This window comes from Mesoplodon densirostris, chromosome 9, assembly GCF_025265405.1.
Source record: "Mesoplodon densirostris isolate mMesDen1 chromosome 9, mMesDen1 primary haplotype, whole genome shotgun sequence".
NCBI lineage: Eukaryota > Metazoa > Chordata > Mammalia > Artiodactyla > Ziphiidae > Mesoplodon > Mesoplodon densirostris.
Window position 1 is genome coordinate 90,221,345 of NC_082669.1, and position 21,746 is coordinate 90,243,090.

Below are 21,746 nucleotides of genomic sequence, written 5' to 3' on the forward strand. Positions count from 1 at the left end.
TTACTGGCCCAGGATGCCAAGGGTGGGCTGAGGGAGTCCCTCCCTGGCAGTCACGGGGATGTTTCCAGCTCTTCACTACCCACAACTAGGCCCCTCTGCTTCCTGCCGGCAGAGCATTCCCAGGCCATCTTCCTTGCTTCTGCCCCGAATGGTGTCTGTACCTGGTGGGACAGCTGGGTGCCTGCTGCCCAACTACAACAGAGGCAGAGAAGGCAATGTGAACATCCCAGGACCCCCAGCTCCAGGGATACTCAGCAGCCCATGTCTCAGTGCTGTCCCCACCAGAAGGCGGGTCCTGAGCCACACATGACAATGGGCACTAGCCCCCTCTCCCTGGTACCCACAGGTGTGTCTCAGCTGATGAGACCGCAGGCCCTGGGTCCGGTGGTCAGGGCCACAGCCACGCTCCACTTCCATCTGTCCGCGGGCTGCACCGATCGGCATTACGAGGCTGCGGTGAGCGCTTTCTGGCAGCCGCCCGCGAGGCCCCCGACGCTAGTCTGCTACAGCCACGATGACCCCCTCTGTGACAGGGCCTGCCTGCAGGAGCTGCTGGCCAGCTGGCAGCAGCTGGGCAAGCCAGGGTGGGCGCAGGCCTGGGAGACCTCGCGCCCCGTGGCCCACCTGCGCCAGCACCCCCTGGAGTGCCGCAGCACTCTCACCACCTCCCCAGGGAGGCTCGGCCTGGCGCCCCCCGCGGCCTGGCTCTGATGGGGCTCTGGGCTCCAGCTTACCACCAGGGGAGGGGCTAGCTGCCCAGTGGACAAGGGACAGAGACAGGATGGCGGAGGCATTGAAACCTCTTGATTTATTCAGATTATTTAACATACAATGACGCAACTGTGACCCCAAAGTGTGCAAAGTTAAAGCCTTCAACTGCAGCTGAGAGGAGAGGGCAGGAACGGTACACCTGGGGATGGGGGTGAGTCAGGAATGATGGGCAGCCTCCTCCCCAGGTCCAGGGATGGGGTGGCCTGAGGAGCAGGGCCTGGATAGTCCAGGGCCAGGGGTAGGGGGCAGAGACCTCCCTCTGGCCTAGGTCAGGAGCCCAGAAGTGCCACATGGCTGAGGGGACAGCAGCCCGGGAAGGGGCCAGAGGCAGGGCCAGGAGAGCACCAATTCTGGGATGGGGGTTAGGGAGGGAGGTGACCTACAGGAGAAGCCAGGAGGGGCCACGTGTCCCAGGGGTGGGAGCCGGGCCGGAGCAGGCTGCAGCAAGAAAGACCTGAGGCAGGCACAGGGCCTGAGAGCCCAGGCTGGCTGGGCTCAGGGGGACTGAAGAAGGGGGAACCCGGGGGGCTCCCAGGGCAGCCCGGCCTGGGAGCAGTCCTGACTCTGCGGGGGAAGCCCAGGGAGGGGCCGCAGACCCTCAGGGCCTCCCCTCCTCTCTCCCTGGAAAGGAGCTGGGGAACCAGTAGTGCAAATCTGTGGACCACTCAGTTATGGAGGGAGGCTGAACCCAAAGGGGGACCCTGGGGCATGACCCCTCCGCCGCCTGGGCCTCCACCACCATCCTCAGTACAGCCGCTTCTCATAACTGTGGGCACAAGGCAAGAGGGAAACTGAGAGTGGGTATGCGGGCAGGTGGCCTCACCTCCCCAGACCCCCGTGCCCAGGCCAGCCCTGGGCCGCCGGGCGGCCCCGACTCAGGAGAGGCAGTGAGCTGCAGAAGCCTCTGCCTCTCAGCCACAGGGGGCGGAGGGAATGAGAAGCAGGCCACGTGCCTCTGTCCGCCTCAGGCCAAGGCTCCCGGAAGACCCATGCCAGGCCCAGGGACAGCCATGCTCCTTCCGGCCACAGCCGCAGCTGGGGGACTGTCCTCAGTGCCGGGGTGGAGAGACAGCTCAGGAAGGCACGGCCCATCCTCACAGAGCAAGGTCAGGCCAGTCTGAGCCTCTGCTGCCCACGTCTCCACCCCACCCCTGAAGGCACCGTGGCCTAGGTCCCTTGTGGTCACTGGGTCCAGTCCAAGACAGGACAGCCTCAGGCCTGTGGTCAGGGACATCTCTCTGCACCCCGGGAGGGGACGGTTCCTCTGGAGGAGGGGCCACCGCCAGCTGCCCCGAGCATGATGCTAGTACTAGGGCCCACGTCCCACGACTACACCCCAGCACGCCCCCAACCCAAGGCCCCGCCCCAGCCCAGGCCCCGCCCAGACTGCCCCTGCTCTACTCTACGCCTGGCCCGGGCAGCGCGGTTACTTACACGGCAGAAAGGTATAGCTACGGGAGGATGGGGCAGAAAGAGACACAGGTTAGACGCCCGCCTATGCCTGGGGGGACAGGCCCTCTCGACCAGGGCGGGGCCGCATGCCTGCAACTACTGCTGCCAACTAGCACTGCCCCCGCCCACGGTCGCCCCAGCGCCGGCCCTGGCATCTGTCTCTCTGCCCTTCTCCCCGCCAAGGGCTCATGCCCCCAGCCTCCACCTGCCTGCCTGGTGCCGCCACCAGCCAGAGCCCAGCACCGCCAGCCCCTGCCACCAGCCACCAAGCTTCTGAGCAAGCAAGGGCTGGGGAGCCCAGGAGGGGCTAGAGGCCGCATCTCCCATGCCCGGCTCGGGGGAGATGCCCGAGGGGATGGGAGGGCCTGCCTGCGTGGGGACTACAGGACAGGGTTCAAGGGTGGGCTGGGCCCTGGAGGAGAGGGTGATGGGGGTCATTCTGCAGCAGCCTCCATCCCTGGTGCAGATGGTCCTTGGGGTCCCTGAGACCTCGGCTCAGCCTCTGAACCATGGCCCCACCTGCCTGACCCAGTGCCAGCCAGCTGGGGCAAGGAGGCTGCCACACTTACGAGTGCAGGCCGTGGACACCACCCTCGATCTGAGCTGACATGGTCCGTTTCTCAAACTTGAGCTCTCCTGAGTACATCATGGACCTGCAGGCAGGGAAGTGGTGCAGGTCAGGGGCACCAAGGGTGGAGGAGGGAGAGAGAGAGAGAGAAAGGAAATGGGAAATACGGGGGCGCCAGGAGCCTCCCTGATGCCCCCCACCTGCTGCCCCTCTAGTCACAGCACTCACCGCAGGACAGACAGGCTACGGGCACCGATATCCTGGCAGCCATGCTGGATGCCCGCTATGAGGTAGGGCACGAACTTCTGAATGGAGCCTTTGTCCTGGATGGAGCCCGAGACCCCCTGCGCGATCTTCACCTTATCTCCCTCGCTGCACGGAAGGCGGGAAGACTGAGTCCCGCCCCCCATGGCTCAGGGGACCCCAACCCACCCCACCTCTCAAGGGTACCAGCAGAGGGGCTACCGCCCAGAAGGACCCCCAAAGCCGCCACTCCCTGGGCTACAGCATAAATAAGCATGGATTCCGAGTCAGGTGGCCCCGGCACCATCCCAGGTCTGCAACTTGGGCCCTGTGCCTTGGGTTCCAGAACTGTAATATGGAGACTGGGTGCCACCTTGGGCAGTCAAAGGCTCAGGTGGACCTGAAGGGTTGGGGCCAGGGCTGGGGGCAGGCACCTGAAGTAGCGCTTCTGGCTGCTGCTGCTCTTCTCCATGGCGTCCAGCGAGCCCATGCCCCGGTACTTCTTGAGCCTCACACCATCCGAGAAGAAGTACTCGCCGGGGGCCTCCGTGGTGGCAGCGAGCAGGGAGCCCATCATCACTGCAGTGGTCAGGGGGTCAGCGCCTCTAGCCCCATGGCCCTCCCACCGCCCCCCATCGGCCTGCTCGATCCCCGGCAGACCTGCCCCCTCACCTGTGGAGGCACCAAGGGCCAGGGCCTTGACCACATGCCCCACGGTCTGGATGCCACCATCGGCTATGACTGGCACCCCGAAGCGCCGGGCGTACTCAGCCACCTTGTACACGGCAGTGCCCTGGGGCCGACCACAGGCCATCACTGGGGACAGTACACAAGATAAAGGCGTCAACAGCAACGGGAGCCAGGTGCAGTACAGGCCCCTTTCTCCTTGTGCCCTACCTCCACTTGGGAAAAGGGACAGGGCTGGATGTTAATGAGGCAAAAAAATAAGTGGCAGCAAATAACACTAGGTGAACGCACTCCAGGAGCCTGGACCACCCCACCTACAAGAGCACTACGGGGACTCCGGGGGCAGCATCGGTACTGGCCTCAGCCTCACCTCTCTCCAGGCACTAGTTCGCTTACAAAGTTACTAGAGTTAGGTACTCACAGCCTCCTTTGGGATACTGGCTTGCATTTCTTTAAGTTTAATTGTCCAAGGTCCTTAAGTGTTACATTTCTAAGTGAGAATTCTAAGGAACCCGCAGTTATCTAAGGATGGATGCAAGGCTGGATAAAGGAGAAAAGAAGACTTCTCTGCTGGTACCTTTGTTTGTTTTGTTGTTATTGCGCCCCAAGGTTTAGAACAATGCCTGGCACACAGTAGGTCCTCAATTAACGTTTGTTAATTTGTGGAGAAGGCCCACATCTCACCTCAGGGGTTAGCTAATGCGAAGGTAGACAGTTAGAAGCAAAGGCTTAGAGACCAAACTGGGAAGATGTTTTGGGCAGAGAAGACCAAATGGGTCATTCAGCGTTTGGGAGACATGACCAGACATGACCAAGGGGCCAGATACACCAGTCTTGGGCCTGCAGATTGGACTTCCTTGACCAGAATCTGAGAAGCAGACTGGCACACACCCCAAACTCACGATCACCTCATCTTACACCTGCCTCCCTCCACGTCAGTGGGCTAGACAGGCAGAGTCTGAGCCTGGGTCACCCCTGAACCCACCATCCCAGAAAGGGGCCTGAGTGAGCACTCTGCATGCATCTGTGGAGCGAGACTGAGGCCCCAGGGCCTGTGGAGGGCGACTGGGGCGTTCTAAGTGGCAGTCACTCGCTCTCCTACTGACACCCACCTTCTTGGGTGATGCAGATGGAGCCGCAGCCCATGCCCACACGTAGCCCGTCCACACCAGCATCAATCAGGTTCTTGGCCTGAGCTGCCGTCACCACTGGGGGGGGGGGGGGGGAGGGGGAGAGGAGGAACGGTGTGAGGGTGGGTTGCCCCTGCCCTGCCCGGGGGGCTTCCTGGGACCCCAGTCTACACCTCCCCTTCACCTACTGTGACCAAAGCCCATTCATTCAGCTCCCTGCCCCTCCATGCCGAGAGCTATGCCATCACCAGGGAATGCCAAAGGACAGAGGAAGGTTACACAGTGAGGGGGCAAGGGCCGGCACTCACCATTCCCCCCAATCACCTGGAGGCGGGGGTACTTCTGCTTGATGTAATGCACCATGGCGATCTGATACACAGAGTTCCCTTGGGATGAGTCCTGTGAGAAGGGGGGCAGGAAAGCTTAGGCTTGGAGGCTGAGAATCCTCACTGAGGGAGGGGGTCTTAAGTGGACAAATCCTGGAATTGTATCAAAGATATATGAGAATACACCTTTGTCTTTTTCTGGGAAGACGATGGACAGTTCTCGGCAGAGTCTCAAAGGGGCCTGCCTTCCCCCAAAGGTTAAGCACCACTAACATATAGTCTCACGGCAGACAAAGCCCTTTCATACCCACAATATGGACTGGTTCTCACAGCAAAGAGATGGTGCCTGCGGTCGTATCCACTTCCCACCAACTCATGAGCCAAACAGAATCACTTAGCCTCTCGAGCCTCGGTTTCCCCCTCTGACAAGTGGGCATGGTGATTGCACCTCGGGGGGCTGTTGTGAGGACTGAGTTCATCTGCATAAACGCCTTAGTGCAGCGCCTGGCAAGTGGGAGGTGCTCACTGAATGTGAGTGGTAACTATTAGGGTCAAGTTATGAGTGCGAAGGGCCCCAGAGGGGTCCACAGTTTGTTCTGAGCTGTCAGAGTACCAGCGACACTCCCAGTTCTGACCCCGGGCTTAATTAGAGGTGAAGCTGGTCTTCATAAGCCTCAACTCTACTGAACCGCCCCTGCTCCAGGGCAGTGTCCGTACCAGCACTATGACGTCGGCGCCCGCCTGGGTGAGCAGGTCCAGGCGGTATTTGTCATCCTCACGGGTGCCCACGGCCGCCCCGCACAGCAGCTGCTTGTGGGAATCCTTGGAGGCCAGAGGGTAGTCCCGGTTCTTCTTCAGGTCAGTGCGGGCAATGATGGCCACTAACTCATCTCGATCATTGACAATGGGCAGCTTCCCTGACAAGGAACGCAGGGGTGAAATGAAGGAGCAGGTTTCTGAGGGTGGGGTAGGGGGGTAGTGAGAATGAAAGTGGACCAGGCCAGAGATTCCACTGCAGTACCCAAACCAACCACTAGGTGACAGCACCCACCCAGGAAGCGCTCCTAGGGACCTGGCTCTCTGCCCAAGGAACAGGAAGCAAAGAAACCCAGTTCCTGGAGCTCTTCCTGCCCTGTGGCCTGGCCAGGCTCAGTGGGCAGCCCCCGAGCACTGGCAGCCTTTCCCCTGAAGGGCCACAGGCCACAGTGGTCAAAAAACTCCTAGCTAGGGCACAAACATGAGGCTATCCTGCAGGGAGGAACGTGTGTCCTGCCCAACACCACCCCAGAAAACAATCCAGTACGGGCCAGGGGAGCATTTCCCAGTGGGTCCCACAGGGACCTAATGAATATTATGTCAACAGCCTCAATGTCAAATAAATTTAACCGCAAGACTTCTCAGAGCCTTTGATAAAGTAACGTACAATTCTTTATGCAAGATGGGGAATACAGAAAAGCAGCATTTTTCAGACTTATAAGAACACGGAGCCCTTTTTGCATGATGAGTGTTTCACAGGACTAGTCGTTTTGGGAAATATACTGTGAAGATGCCAAATAAGGGATGGGCTTTCCTGAGCCAGGAAAAAGACCTCAGAAGTCACGCTCCAGCCTGACGTTACTCAAACCTTCCCTGAGGCCCAGCCTAGTTGCAGGGACAACCTGCAAGGCTGTGAAGGAACAGGGGGCTCTGGGATACAGGGAGCCGGGCTGGGGGAGGGGGGGTTCTTGCATTTTCCGCCTCCTCCCTGGTACCTTTCTTGCTGCGCTGCAGGATCTCGTTTGCCTCTTTCAGTGTCACACCCGCTGGAGCCACCACCAGCTCATTCCGCGGTGTCATCACCTGTGGGGCCACAGGAACATTTGCCTGCAGGTTGGCAGGTGAGAGAGAAGGGAGCCAGGCCTCCCTCTGGTCCCTGGTCACAGGCACCGGCCTGAGGCCCCGGGACGTGCGGTCCTCTCTGCCCCAGCCATGCTCTCCCTGCCCCGCGGGTACCTCACTGAGGAGGGTGGTGTGGTCCTTCTCTGCGAGGAAGTCGATGTCTCGGGAGGTGACGATGCCCACCAGCTTGCTGCCCATGGTGCCCGTCTCGGTGATGGGGATGCCAGAGAAGCCATGCCGGATCTTGGCCTCTAGCACGTCACCCACGGTGTGCGAGGGGCTCAGCACCACAGGGTCCGTGATGAAGCCCTGTTCAAACTTCTGCGGGCAGAGACAGGGGAAGGAAAAGGCTGGAAGAAAGCTGGAGGTGTGTACAGTCTGGCCACAGGGGGCCGAGGGTCTCCTGGCTGTGCCACAGGGGAGCCAGGGCCCGCCATGGGGCAAGAGGCCACTGGGGAAACGAGGGCTGAGCCCTGCGCTCCCACCGTGGAGAAGGGCAGACAAGACCCCACAGCCACCAGCCAGGGAGCGCACCGGCCCGCAGAGCTGGCAATGGGAGGTTGGGAGGGCCTGTGAGGCGGAGGCTGCCAGAAGGCATCTTCTTTCTCAGGACGGGCCTGGTACTCGCCTTGACCTTTCGCACCTCGTTGGCCTGGAACTCTGGAGTGCAGTTGTGGTGAATGAAACCGATACCGCCCATCAGCTGGGGTTGAAGGGAAGAATGGTCAGAGCCAGGTGGCCAACCCTCCTCACTCTGCAAACCCGCCTCTGATTCCAATTCCTCCTGATGCCCACTCCACTCAGTCCTCTTGGCCCTGGGGTCCCCACCCAGGTGCTCAACTCACAGCCATTGCGATGGCCATGTCAGCCTCTGTCACAGTGTCCATGGGGGAGGAGATGAGTGGTGTCTTCAGCGTGATCTTCCGAGTCAGGGCTGAAGTCAGGTCCTGAAGATGGAGACACAGGCTATGTGAAAAGTTTTATCATTCATTCGACAGACATTTACTGAGCTGCTCTATGTACCTAGCACCAGGACAGGCCCCGGGGATACAGCAGTGAGCAAGATGGATGAGGTCTCTGCTACCTCTTCCAGAGCTTATACTTGGAAGGAAAAATGACACACACGAAACATGCACAAGGTGATCCCAGTTGGGATGATGGCTCCAGAGGAAACCAACGAGGCAAAGTGACCACTGGAGAAAGAATGTGGGGATTAGGGAAACCTCTTTCTTGGGAGGCGACAAATGAAAACTAATCAAGTGAAAGTCCCCAAAGAGGGACTGTTGTTCCAGGCTGAGGGAGCTGTGTGTGAAACCCCGCCTCTGATTCCAATTCTCCCTGAGGTGCGTTTAAGAAAGAAAAAGCTTGGGCTTCCCTGGTGGCGCAGTGGTTGAGAGTCCGCCTGCCAATGCAGAGGACACGGGTTCGTGCCCCGGTCCAGGAAGATCCCACATGCCGCAGAGCGGCTGGGCCCGTGAGCCATGAGCCATGGCAGCTGAGCCTGCGTGTCAGGAGCCTGTGCTCCGCAGCGGGGGAGGCCACAACGGTGAGAGGCCCACGTACCACAAAAAAAAAAAAAAAGAAAAAACAGAAAAAGCTAGTAGAGTGGAGGGAAGGGAAAGAGGCAGGAGCTGAGGGCTCAGAGGCAGGGGGCGGGTCAAGGATATGCAGCCTTGAAAGGAGCTTGCATTCAATTTTGAGATGAGAATCCACTGGAGGACCTCAGGCGGAGGAGAGACATGATCTGATTTAAAGAGGTCACTCAGGTTCCGATGTGGAGATGGGATTCTAGGTGACCAGGCCTGAAACAGAGAGACCACCAGGGAGGCTGCTGACAGGTCCAGGTGGGAGATGCTGGGCACTGGGAATGTGGAGGTGTGGGAAGCAGTCTATTAGACATCCAATCCAGGGGAGTAGGTGATTACGGGCCTGCAGCTCAAGGGAGAGCTCAGGACTGCAAGGATTTTCAGTTTTTGCCTGTGAGTGGCAGCCAAGGCCAGATCATAGATTCCTCTGAGATTCAGGCCAACAGCTGTGGATCTTAGCCCTCAAAACCCTCAGACACAGACTTTGCTATATAATTTTTGGAGACACAAAGGCCCCTGCAGTCCATTCCCAGACCCTGGCTGAGAACCCTGGCCCTGCAGTCTAGAAAACTCCCCCTTCTCCTCTTGGATCCTAGCACAGGAGAAGAGCCACAGCCTCCTGACATAGGCCATAGGACAGGGAGACCCTTGACAGCCAGGGGGGCTTCTCCCATCCCTCTCTTCCTTGCACCCTGCCCAGGATCTGGCACAAAGCCAGGGTGCTCAGAAACTGAACAGCCAGGACCAAGAAGGCCTCCTGGTTGCTGTCACAAGGGGAATATCCAGAATAGCCCTAATTTCCCCCTGAAAAATCTGTCTGGGTCAGCACTGGCTACACAGGCTGGACATGAGCTTTCCCAATGTATAAGTGATCCAGGGACACTCGGGCCCTCTGGCATTTCACGAGAATCAGACCTAAATACATATCAATGATAACACCAACAGAAAAACTTTTTTTTTAATGTGTATTAATTCATGATAGAATAGTCTAACTTTTCCATGAAATGACTTACACCCATCAGCATTAGCCCCTGGGCTCCTGCAGGTTTGTCATATGTTAATTGTGTAAAGGACATTGGTCATTCACCTGGTTTATTGCTGAGCCCCTCCAGTTAAGGGAGGCACTGTTTCCTTGTATTTGTCCACAATCTAACTACTTCTTCTTCTTTTTTTTTTAAACCTCATCTCTTTTTCTTTTTTTTAATGTTTTTTATTTTATTTATTTATTTTTGGCTGTGTTGAGTCTTCGTTGCTGTGTACAGGCTTTCTCTAGTTGTGGTGAGCAGGGGCTGCTCTTCGTTGCAGTGTGCGGGCTTCTCATTACGGTGGCTTCTCTTGTTGCAGAGCACAGGCTCTAGGCACATGGGCCTCAGCAGTTGTGGCGCGCAGGCTCAGTAGTTGTGGTGCACGGGCTCAGTAGTTGTGGCACACGGGCTTAGTTGCTCCGCGGCATGTAGGATCCTCCCGGACCAGGGCTCGAATCTGTGTCCCCTGCACTGGCAGGCAGATTCTTAACCACTGTGCCACCAGGGAAGCCCCACAATCTAACTTCTTCAAACCCTCTTGCCAGTTCTTATATCATGGATCCACAAACAAGTCTGTCCACCTCTTTCAAAGTCTCCATAATCTTACTGGCTTCTATGATGTCTTTGCTTAGCACTTCAGACAAAATCCAGTAAGTAATAAAGCAGCCACACCCACGTGCATGCCCACCCCCTCCCTGGGCCTTTTTGAACCTCACCTCAGGTTCTGTCAGTGAGCCCTCTGGCCTCAGGCCAGGCCCACCTCTCAGGATATCCCCAAATCCCCATAGCTGCCTCTAACCCATTAGGCATAATCCACTGACTGTGCCGGTTTCTCTGACAGCACTGAAGGTTACATCCACCACATTCCCAAGAAAAGTCTCTCCCGGGAATTCCCTGGTGGTCCAGTGGTTAGGACTCTGCGCTCTCACTGCTGAGGGTCCGGGTTCAATCCCTGGTTGGGGAACTAAGATCCCACAAGCCACAAAAGAGGCAAGGTGTAGCTTTAAAAAAAAGAAAAGTCAGGCTTCCCTGGTGGCGCAGTGGTTAAGAATCTGCCTGCCAGTGCAGGAGACACGGGTTCAAGCCCTGGTCCGGGAAGATCCTACATGCCATGGAGCAACTAAGCCTGTGCACCACAACTACTGAGCCTGCGCTCTAGAGCCCGCGAGCCACAACTACGGAAGCCCACATGCCATAACTACTGAAGCCCGTGCGCCTAGAGCCTGCGCTCTGCAACAAGAGAAGCCACCGCAATGAGAAGCCCGTGCACCACAACGAAGAGTAGCCCCTGCTCACCGCAATCAGGGAAAGCCCACGCGCACAGCAAAGAAGATCCAAGGGAGGGAGGGAGGGAGGAAGAAAAAGTCTCCCCCACACCCTGCCCTTGAGCAAGAGCTCAGCCTCTGGCACCCATACACAGCCCCGCTACCCCATCAGTGGAAGAGGTACTCACCACCTCATCAGCTGTGAAGTCTATGAATCCTGGGAGAATCAGGAAATCGCTGTGAAGAGAGGAAAGTGACTGTTCCTGGGTGAGGAGGGGTCCCTGAAAAGGGCAGGGCCTGCCACGCCAGGGGAAGCAGCACGGGATGGAGAGACGGGCAGAGCCTCTGAGCCCTGTGCCATGTCAGGACTGAACCACCCTCATGCCCCTCGCTAGCATCTTGTCGCCTTTAGCCCAGAGACCTAGAGCCAAAGGTGGCGTAAGCTCTGGGGTCCTAGGGCGCCACCAAGGCAGTGGGCCCCAAATGTCCATTGCCTTCAGGGCTCAGAGTTCGTCTAGGAACCTAGACATTCCCATAATGCTGCACACAGCAGGTAAGGTGTCTGCCCTTGAAAACTTCTCGATCTTGAGAGGGGGAGACAATAAATAAACACAGAATATACCTGAGAACAGTTTAGTAGGGCAGCATGGCATGAACACCACACAGCACAGGACAAGCTGCACAGCCCAGTGCCAGGGCTGCTGAGTCACACAGGGTTCAGAACAGCACAGAGGGACCCCAGGGGGCTGAGTGCGGGGCATGTTCTGACAGAGCAGGCATTGGTAAAGGTTTGCCCAGTTGGACGGGAGCAGCCAACAGACATGGCCTGGGATGGGAAAGGGGAGGAAGAGGCCTTATAGTTAGGACCAGGACACTGGGGGCCCAGCCAAAGCATGGCAGTGGCCAACACTAGTGCGGAAAGGGAATGCAGGCGTGCATGGGTAAGGCAAGGCACAGTGTCACTGCCCAGGAGCCCCGACGGGTTCAATTTCCCTGAAATCACAGGGCCTAGACAGACACCACCAAAAGCAAATGCCCCATGGTGTTCAGGAACACCCCCAACCAGACTAAGCAAAGCCATCGGGCACCCCAGGGCAGGAAGGAAAAGCTACGGGGTGGATGGGAGGGGTGGGGTCTTTAATTTGCCCCAAGGCCTAGAACAATTTCCCTAGGAGACTCCACGGAAACTATATCATAGATACTCTATCCCCCCTCATCAAAGACCACCAAAGAAATAAAGAACCTTCACTGCCCCTGTCCCTTGGCAGCCCTTCAGCGAAGAGGCCTCTGTGGCTCACTTAGAGGCAGGGAAGAAATGCTGGATTCTGGGCCTCTTGGCATTTTCTAGGTATTATATACACCCCTCACCTGGCCCACACCCCAGCTACTCTGACAAGGAAGAGGAGACACTCCTCAGGAGTGACCGGGTATCCTGGTGTCCAGGGAAACCGCCTGCCAAGCAGGAGTGCTTACAGGCAAAGGCAGCAACTAGCAGGAGACAGGGCAGGGATGCTCCTGGCTCACCAGCATCCTCACTCCACCCCGGTCCCAGGTCCTGATGCTCTTTCCTGGCATGGACACAGTCCTGCAGCCAACAGAAGAGCTAGTGCCAGGCCTGCAGCCAACAGGACAACGGGCCCAGGGCCCACAGAAAAGCACATTAAGCCAGAGGCAAATGGACAGGTCTTCTCCTCCTCAAAAATCCTGGGTGAGGTGGGCTTGGGTGGGTGATAGTCAAAGAATACTCATGCCCGGGGGGCACCAGTACTAACTTGTAGGCAGCCAGGGGCACAAGTGGAGAGAAGGCTGGACTGGACGGTGGAAAAAAAGAGCCACCCCAACTGCCCAGCTGGGCATCTCCTGGGGGCAACACCCAAGCAGCTGCCTTAGCTGGGCTCCAGGGCCCCCTCTGCCCTCGTGGTGACGCTGGGAGTTGAGAGGGTGTCGTGGACCAAGGTCTGGGAAAAGTCTCCATTACTCCCACATCTCGCGTTCCCACACGCCCCAAGGCCCCTCCATGCGGCCAAGACGCCCGTGAGAGGAGGAAGGGGGCAGGCCGGACCCAGATCTAGCCAGAAACGGGGCATGGCACCGAGGGCCGCGATGTCGTTGTGCCACGTCCGTCTGCTCTCGGCACGGGCCGCCTTCCTTCCCTTGCCCAGTCCTCCCCCCTCCCCGCCCCCCGCCCAAGTCGCTCGAATCGGGCCGGGAACGCGGGCATCACCAAGGGGGGAGCTGTGCACGTGCAGGGCCGGGGCCGGGAAGTGGTGGTGGGGGGGCATCACGGCGCGTTAGTGCGCGCACCCAGGTAGGGCCGAGGCCCCCAGCGCTTACTTGTAGGTGAGGCCGTCGGCGTTGGCGAACAGCTGCTGCGCAGTGAGCCCATCCTCGGGCACGTAACCGGTGCCGCCGCTGATCAGGTAGTCCGCCATGCTGCCAGGAGACACCGCGACCCGACATAAACACCCGCGCGGGCCGCCCCGCTACCGCTGCTGCCGCTGCTGCTACTGCTGACGCCGCGCCACGGCCACGCTGCCGCCGCGGGCTGGGAGGGCCGGGGGCGGGGGCTGCGGCAGCGGCGGGGCGGGCCCAGGGCGCCGCCCTCCCCCGGGAGCCCGCCGCCTCCGCCCGGAACAGCACAAAGAGCCCCGCGGAGCCCGGCCCAGCCGCCGCCGCCGCGCGCACGCCCAGGGCCGCCTGCAGTGGCACAGCGGCCACTCGGGACCGGGGCGGGGGAGGACGTGTGGATCCAACGGGAGGAGGGGGCTGAGCCAGGCCGGGACACGCCCCCTCCACCGCCTCACGTCCCGCCTCCTAGGCTCCCCGCATCGCCTCCCCCAGGCCCGCCAGCATCCTGGGCCACCCCAAGCCATCCGACCCCGCCGGCCTGAGTCTCCCCTGGTCCTACTCCCCAGCCCCAGGGTTACCTCTCACATGGTTTACCTTTCCCAAGACTAAGGCTCAGACCTTAACCAGGGCCTGGAGCCCTGAGGAACTGGTTTGGGCTGACAGCTCCCCAACACAGCAGTTTGAGGTTGTACCCTCCGGGCAGTGCACCCGCCCGTGTTCCCCACAACCGGGCATCAGTCCTACGGGTCAGGCATCCTTAACAAGGACAATCCCTGACCTTTGGGTGGCCTTGGAGCCCTCTGCAGTTTACAGGCGTTTTTCATAAATGATCACATTTACTCTACAATCTATTAATTGCCAATTATTAGGTGTCCCACCCCACCCCTGCTTTACAGATGCAAAACCTACAGTTCAGGAGGGGCTGGAGACAGGTACTACCCCTGATCCAATGCTTCAGTCTTACATCCTGTCTCATCCCCAGCTCAAAAAGTAGAGTGGATACCGTAGGTTTTAACCCCAGAGGGGAAAGTTTGCTTTTATTTGGGAGGGTAGCGTGGTGGGAAGGTGAGGGAGGATCACAGGCCTGGCCTAGGCAAGAATGTATACATATAAATTAGGGCAGAGGCTAGGGAAGTTTTGAGAATTTCCCCAAGCAGACATTTGGTGGCCCTGAATGCCCAGCAAGACCCAGATTTCTACATGAAGGTAGTAAGATTAGGTAGCAAGTTGATTCACATGGGAGGAGGTGGGGTGTCAGGGGGCGGACCCTCCCCCTTTGCGTGACCAGAACGACTAACTCTACTGCCTGACCAGAAGCCAGAAAGCGGATTTCCACCCCTCCCCCACACCCTCTCCTCCCTCTGTCCTCCTATGGTCCCTACGGCTCATTTCTTGGTGAAGTGAGGGAAAGCTGGGCCAGGGACACAGTCCTCTCTCTGGTAAGGTGGCTGTCTGTGGTACTCCTTCCATCCCCAGCCCTCGAGGCTAGGTTTGTTTACCTCTCACCAGTGTGGTGGCAGCCAGGCCCAAGGGAAACTCCCTGGGATGCCCAGCCCCACCAGTGATGCCCCGGGTCCCTGCCAGGAAAACACAGCCTGTTCCATCTGTGTGCAGAGGGGAGGGGAGGCTTCCCACAGAGCTGGGGTGATGAGGCCTGTGAGGCTGAGAGTGCTGCAGGGGGCTCACAGATGTCCACAGTGCCCTCTTTCTTACTGTGGGGGACCAGAAAAATCACAGGCGCCCAAGCTTCCCTGTCCACCCAGGGAGCCCCAAGGAGGCTCCTGATGGGGGCCTCTGGAGGCCCTCTGGTGTTGAGAAGGGGGGGAGAGGGCCTGCTGGGGTTCTTTGCTGAGTGGGGATTGGGGACAACTTGCTAGGGATACCTGGGACGTACTTGATCCCTCAGCACTCACAGACTCATCCAGAGGGCCTGAGCCATATGGGGAGGAGGGTTATCCTGAGGGGACCAGCACTAGGACCTCCTACTGGCCACCTGGAGGCAGAGCAGTGAGACCAGCCACAGAAAGCACCTGGCCACTCAGGGCTGTCCTGGGCACCTTTCTAGCCACAGAAGGATGGGGCTAGGATAGCATTGCAGGCACAGCACACGGGCTGCCCCTGTGGTCTCCCTGGGTCTCTGAGGGACCTGCTCTGGGTCACTATCTCCTGCAACTAGGGTACTATTCAGGGTTCCACCAGGGCTGGGGCCCAGGACAGCAGCTGCGTTCTGCCGTGTCAGTTGACCTTAGCATGACACCTGCCCCAGCGTAGAACTCAGAACCAGAGGAGGAGGCTGCCAGGCTGAGTTGTGGGGAGAGTCCTCTTCCTGGTGGCCACAGACCTCACAGCCCCACTCCCGTCTCCTGCTGCTCCACACCTCCTCCTGCTTTGACCTGTGTCAGGGCTCCTCATTACTCTAAGCTGCTGAGCTCAGCCCTGGGTTAGGCTGTCCTCTTCCAGAAACTGTTAATCCGCCCCCAGCTTTCCTCCTCCCTCTTCCTGATCTTCCCCCCCCCGCTGCTTCCTCCATGGGGAGGAGACACCAGGCAACCAGTGGCCTCCTCAGCTCAAGGAAGGGCTGTTGGTCCCCTGAGGCTCCACACCTAGCAGCTGCGAGGGCAACGGAACAGAACAGACCCAAGCCCCTTCAAGCCCCTTCCTTAGTACGGGGGGGCACCCATATCCAGCCAGGGAGCCCAGAGGTCTCTTTCTAGTCTGGGGCTATTTGAAGGGACAAGATTTCAAAACACTTCCGAGGGGAGAGGTGGGGTGGGGTGGGGTGCTAATAACATTGTTGACCTGCGTTAGGGGACATAGCTTGCCCAGGTTCAAGCCAGAGAGCAATAACTCTGGCCTCAGACCTAGACTTCTCATGGAACCCTGTCCTCTTCCCACAGCTTTAAGCTAGTGATGGCAGATGGAGGTCTAGCCAGCAGGTTTTGAATCTCATTACACCACCTGGCTGGGTCTCAGGTTTTACACAGGCTCTTCAGAGTCTGGTGGGGGTGTGGGGATAGTACAGGTGCAGAAGTACATTCTGGAGAAGGGATGCTCCTGGTGTTCTGAAATGATACTTTTGCAATACCTTCTCCAACCAAGGCACTGCTTCCATCAAGGCCCCGTGTGCCCCAGCACACTCTCTCACCTCCTGTAGCTTCTCTCTATTGCCCTGGACCCTGAGCCCCAGTAGCTGGATTTCTAGGATGGGAGGAAGGATACAGTTGCCAGAACCACAGTCAATTCTAGAGACCCAGCCTGCGGGGGCAGGAGGGGCCAGCCTTCACCCAGCAGCCCCTTAAGCCGTTAAAAGTTCTTACATAAGAGGCCAACCCCTGGGCAAAGCTGCAGGGCTAATTCCCCCAGACCACCGCCCACCCCCCCCAAACCCAGCTTCCAGGTCACCTCCCCAAGCTGCTGAGCACCAACAGATGGGACAGGGAAAGAAGTCCAAATCCTCTGGACCGGAAGGACAGTGGGATTGCATTTCAAGCTGCGATACAATCCAGAGATTAGCCACTGTCTCCTTTTCAGTCAGTCCCCTGGGGCCCAGATCAACACCTCCACTCTTCCTCCAGTGACCCTAACGGACCCCAGCAGGGTAAGGGCAGAGGGGGTTTGAATCTTAGGAGAGACCCTGGGGTGAGCTGCACTGGCCGCCTCATCAGACCTCAGTGAATGGTGAGGAGGGGACGGTGTCCTCACTCGACTCCGAGGAGGCCCTCCATCTGGACACCTACACCTGCCAGGAAGACTCTGAAGATGGTTCTAGGAGGAAACGGCTAAGGAGGAGTAAGCAAAGTTGGACATGGACTCCAATAGGCTCGGTTTGAACCCCAGGAGTTGGAGCCACTTGGCTCGGGTGTGTAGTTGAGGTCAGACCCAGGACTAAAATTTTAGGGATCGTTCTTCCGACCTGCTCCCCGGTGCAACACAGCACTGAACCTTTTCCACAGTGCCCGCCTGCATCCCCCAACCAAAGCTGGGTGCGGGGCGTCTGAGCCCGGTTTCAGGAAGTTAGAGCTTGAGGCGGTAAGAAGGCATAGGTGGTGGGACCTACCCTTCCCCTCCCCCGCAGCGCTGCCTGGATCCCAGAGCCGCCGCGCCCGCCCCGGATGCGCCCCGCGCGCTCTGCCCTGGGCGTCACCTCTCAGGCTCGTAGCCGGCCTGCAGCAGGCGGGCGCTGTACCGCTGCGCCGCCGTCTCGTGTCCCGGGTGCTGCCGGGCTCCGGGCTCCGGAACATCGGCGGCTCCGCCTCCCTGCAGCGGCGGTGGGAGCGGCCCCGACCCGGCTGGCGGAGCGCGCGGCTCCTCCATGCGGACGCCGCGGCTCAGGGCGGGTGGGCGGGAGCCTCTCCGCCTAGAGGCTCCCCGGCCCGGGATAGGGAGTGAGCGCAGCTCAGTCTGGTCCGGGGAAGGGGAGGGGCCGCCGAGGCGGGGCCTGCGTGCCGGGGGCGGGACTCGAGTGCCGGGGACCTGGTCGCTCGAGGGAGGGAGTCCGCTGGGCTTTCCGCGCTGGCAACGCTCTCCCACCAGCCACTCTACGCGGCTGCCCAGATTCAGCCCGTCTCTCCCATCCCCGGATCAGCCACAGGATACTGGGAGACGGAAGTGGAACTGCAGAGGACCTCCACCCTTTCCCGCCGTCCGGACCTTCCAGTTTCTCCTGGTCCCTTCTAAGGAAAACCAGAAAAGAGCGCAGAGTATTATCAGCGGCCAGAGTTTTCTTCGCGTCTTGTGTGGGCGCCTCTGCCTCTTGCGAACGAAGGCACGGTCCTTTGAATCGCCTCCTACCGGCCAGCCGTAGACCTACCTTGCTAGGGCAAGATAGGCGGGGAGATTATCCATCTTCCTTTGCCTACTGCCCCCTTTGCCTGTTCAACACACTCCTTTAGACAGGAGGAAGACAGATTTTCCTTAGCCCTTACCTGCCACTACCTGAGGAAGGAACAAACAAGACTGAAGGCTCCTTAAGGAAAAGGGCCTTGTCTTCCCTTGCCTGGGGTACCCCATAACCAGGGAGTGGGGTTGAGCACACAGGTGCTCAAACTTCTTCATCTACTGACTAGAAAGCATACTTTTTCCTCTTTCATAATTGTTATGACTAGCAACAGTGATTGAGCACCCAGCAGAGTTGGCAAGTAAGAGTCCTTGCCCTCAGGCAATTTCTTTACGGAGACAGAATAGATAGAAAATAAACAGTTGACAATTCTCATGCTATATATTTTTTTCACAAAAATCTGACAATCTGAGGGAGCAAATGGTAAACACTAAACGACTGTGGGCTAAGATGCATTTTAAGGAGGCAGAATTAAGGGTCAGACTTTTCAGCAACTATTTCACAAAGGAAATTGAATTTACGCAATGGTAAGATCTTGGATTTTATCCTGCCTGGTACCTTTTCCTATACATGTACACACCCACTCCCCAGATTCGAGATCAAAGCAATTTCTCTGACAGCTCAGCCACACGTGAATGCCATTATAGACAATTATTTTTGCTACAGCCTGAATGTTTGTGTTTCCTCAAAAGTCATATATTGAGGCCACTGTCACCTTCTGAGATGGCCCACACTCTGTCTGTGGAGTGTGTTTCTCTCTAAATAAATCCACTTCTAGAAAAAAAAAAGTCATATGTTGAAACCTAATCCCCAGTGTGATGGTATTTGGAGGTGGAACCTTTGGAAGGTGATTAGGTCATGAGGGTGAAGCCCTCATGAATGGGATCAGTGTCCTTATTAAAGAGACCCCAGAGAGTTCCCTCACTCCTTCCACCATGAAAGGACACAGCACCTATGAGCCAGGAAGTGAACTCTCACTAGACATCAAATCTGCCAGTGCCTTGATCTTGGACTTAGCCTCCAGACTGTGAGGAAAAAATGCTTGTTGTTTCAGCCACCCAGTCTAAGGTATTTTTATTATAGCAACCTGAATGGACTAAGACAATTTTGTATAGCAAGATTATTACTAGCGCAGTGGTTGAGAATCCGCCTGCCGATGCAGGGGACACGGGTTTGTGCCCCGGTCCGGGAAGATCCCACATGCTGCGGAGCGGCTGGGCCCGTGAGCCATGGCCTCTGAGCCTGTGTGTCCAGAGCCTGTGCTCCGCAACGGGAGAGGCCACAACAGTGAGAGGCCTGCGTACCGCAAAAAAAAAAAAAAAGAAAAGAAAAAAAAAGATTATTAGGGCTTTCCTGGTGGCGCAGTGGTTGAGAGTCCGCCTGCCGATGCAGGGGACACGGGTTCGTGCCCCGGTTTGGGAAGATCCCACATGCCGCGGAGCGGCTGGGCCCATGAGCCAAGGCCGCTGGGCCTGCGCATCCGGAGCCTGTGCTCTGCAACGGGAGAGGCCACAACAGTGAGAGGCCCGCTTACTGCAAAAAAAAAAAAAAGATTATTACCATGTTCCTGCAGGTATCGCAAAGAGGCAAGGGCAGACTAATCTAAACTGTACGCAGTGATGAAGTCATTTTTCTGGTCCCTATTTGTGAACTGATCATTCTAGACACAGAAAGAGCCAAAACACAAGTTTATGACTGTAAACAGGAGAGGTAGTATATCAAAGAGGACTGGGACTGGCAGTTAGGTGGGCCTTGGTCCAAATCTGTGCTTCTTACATATATTATATTATATATAATTCTTATATATATTATATCATATATAATTCTTATATAATTACCAAAGTCACAATCTCTCTCTGAGCCTCAGTTTCCTCATCTTTCAAATGGAGTTACAATATGTATCTCATAAGGTTGCTTTGCCATTAGTGAGATAACACAGGTAAACTTCCTGGCTCACGGTAGGCTCTTAATAAACAGAAGTAATGATTATTTTAAGCTAAGTAAGCTGTGGCTAAGTTCTACGCTTTTGACCCACAACTAAATGCAGTATATTATAATTTCTATTACATATTCATTCAATAAATGCTTATTGGGCACCTACTATGTGCCAACTGGGAGCGCATGCTGAGCAAGATGGTCACTGTCTCTGCTGCTGTGGGCCTTAACGTCCCCTGGGGCAGAAAGACAAACAGGCAGTGAGAGTACAATGTGAAAAGGGCTCTGACAGAGGAGGACCCCTCTCCACACAGCCCAGACTCCTGGGCAACACACAGAACATAGCCAGTTGTTCTGAGAAAGAAATGAGTCAGGATCCACTTCAAAGATCCCTGGAGGTAGGCAGATTATAAAAAATAAATGACACACACATACATGGTGAGTGGGTCCCAGCAGTGACTGAGACCTGGTCTCACTTACAGAGTGGCTCTGTCTTTTCTCCAGAGTTTGTTGGCTACAAATGAGATTTATCAGCAAACTATTCATTAAAACAATCACATAACCTGAGGGCCTCAGTGTGTCATATGAAGGGATTTTACCTGTAGTAATTTTTAGACCGTGGTTCTCAGGCCATTTGTGATGTCTGGGGACATTTCTGAATGTCATAACTAAGTGGGGGAGGGAGTATATTACTGGTGTTTGGTGAGTAGAGGCCAGAGATGCTGCTAAACTCCTACAGTGCATGGGACAGCCCTTCACAACAAAGAATTATCCAGTCCCAATGTCAGTAGTTGATATTGAGAGACTCTGGTCCAGAGGAAGTATTTGAAGAAATGGGAACTAAAGAAAAACTACTTAATTTTCCTAAAGCCACAGGACAATGGACTGTTTTGGCTTTTTGTACGTGAAAGAGTTATGTATCCTCACGGGGCCTCCTCATCTGAGAAATGAGAGTATTGGATTTGATCTTGTAGAAAGTCCTTTCCAGTTTGAAAGTTTATGAATCAAATACATTTATACGATTAGGATGCAGTTAACGTGGGGCTATAAGATTGAGGGATGGTGGTCAGTCCAGATGCTAGTGTGTCTGCATTTCTTTACCTTCCAGACTTCCTGAAGTCAGGTGCATAGTCCATTCATCAAAAACGTATGGAATGGGGGCTTCCCTGGTGGAGCAGTGGTTAAGAATCCTCCTGCCCTTCCCTCATGCTGCAGTGGAAGAATCCGCCTGCTACTGCAGGAGACACGGGTTTGAGCCCTGGTCCGGGAAGATCCCACATGCTGTGGAGCAACTAAGCCCGTGTGCCACAACTACTGAGCCCGTGCTAGAGCCCGTGCTCCCAAAAAGACAAGCCACCACAATGAGAAGCCTGCGCTCAGCAACGAAGAGTAGCCCCCGCTCACCGCAACTAGAGGAAGCCCGCGCACAGCAATGAAGACCCAACACAGCCAAAAATAAATAAAAAATTTTAAATTACATTAAAAAAAATGTATGGAACGAGGTATTTCCCTGGCGGTCCAGTGGTTAAGACTTTGCCTTCCAATGCAGGGGGTGTGGGTTCAATCCCTGGTTGATCCCACATGCCTCACAGCCAAAAAACTAAAACATAAACAGAAGCAATATTGTAACAAATTCAATAAAGACTTTAAAAATGGTCCACATAAAAAAAAATCTTTAAAAAAATGTATGGAAT

At 56.6% G+C, this 21,746-nt stretch overlaps 1 protein-coding gene across 9 annotated transcripts; it reads right to left on the minus strand.

Annotated features, from left to right (window-relative positions):
- Window positions 1-793: 793 nt before the first annotated feature.
- IMPDH1 (inosine monophosphate dehydrogenase 1) lies at window positions 794-17,651 on the minus strand. Of its 9 annotated transcripts, none has more exons than XM_060108083.1 (16): window positions 17,425-17,651; window positions 13,266-13,364; window positions 11,120-11,168; window positions 7,901-8,002; window positions 7,699-7,758; window positions 7,170-7,376; window positions 6,929-7,040; window positions 5,895-6,094; window positions 5,160-5,250; window positions 4,834-4,929; window positions 3,707-3,850; window positions 3,469-3,613; window positions 3,020-3,163; window positions 2,793-2,876; window positions 2,206-2,222; window positions 1,545-1,814 (listed from the first exon to the last, which is right to left on the minus strand). In XM_060108083.1, exons 1-16 carry the CDS (start codon window positions 17,592-17,594, stop codon window positions 1,591-1,593), a joined length of 1,944 nt encoding a protein of 647 aa, XP_059964066.1. In that variant the 5' UTR covers window positions 17,595-17,651; the 3' UTR covers window positions 1,545-1,590. The 9 variants fall into 9 exon arrangements, with proteins under 9 accessions (XP_059964072.1, XP_059964071.1, XP_059964070.1 ...); XM_060108084.1 differs by having other exon boundaries at window positions 6,929-7,016; window positions 7,684-7,758; XM_060108082.1 differs by having other exon boundaries at window positions 7,684-7,758.
- Window positions 17,652-21,746: the final 4,095 nt, after the last annotated feature.

What these genes read in the sequence shown, in the direction of transcription:
- IMPDH1 (XM_060108082.1), bottom strand. Translation starts at nt 17,594, where the DNA reads ATGGAGGAGCCGCGCGCTCCGCCAGCCGGGTCGGGGCCGCTCCCACCG. An exon ending in GCGCCGACGTCATAGTGCTG is followed by an intron (nt 5,251 to 5,894) that starts GTACGGACACTG and finishes CCCTTCTCACAG; the next exon opens with GACTCATCCCAAGGGAACTC. An exon ending in GGCCCTTGGTGCCTCCACAG is followed by an intron (nt 3,614 to 3,706) that starts GTGAGGGGGCAG and finishes TGACCACTGCAG; the next exon opens with TGATGATGGGCTCCCTGCTC.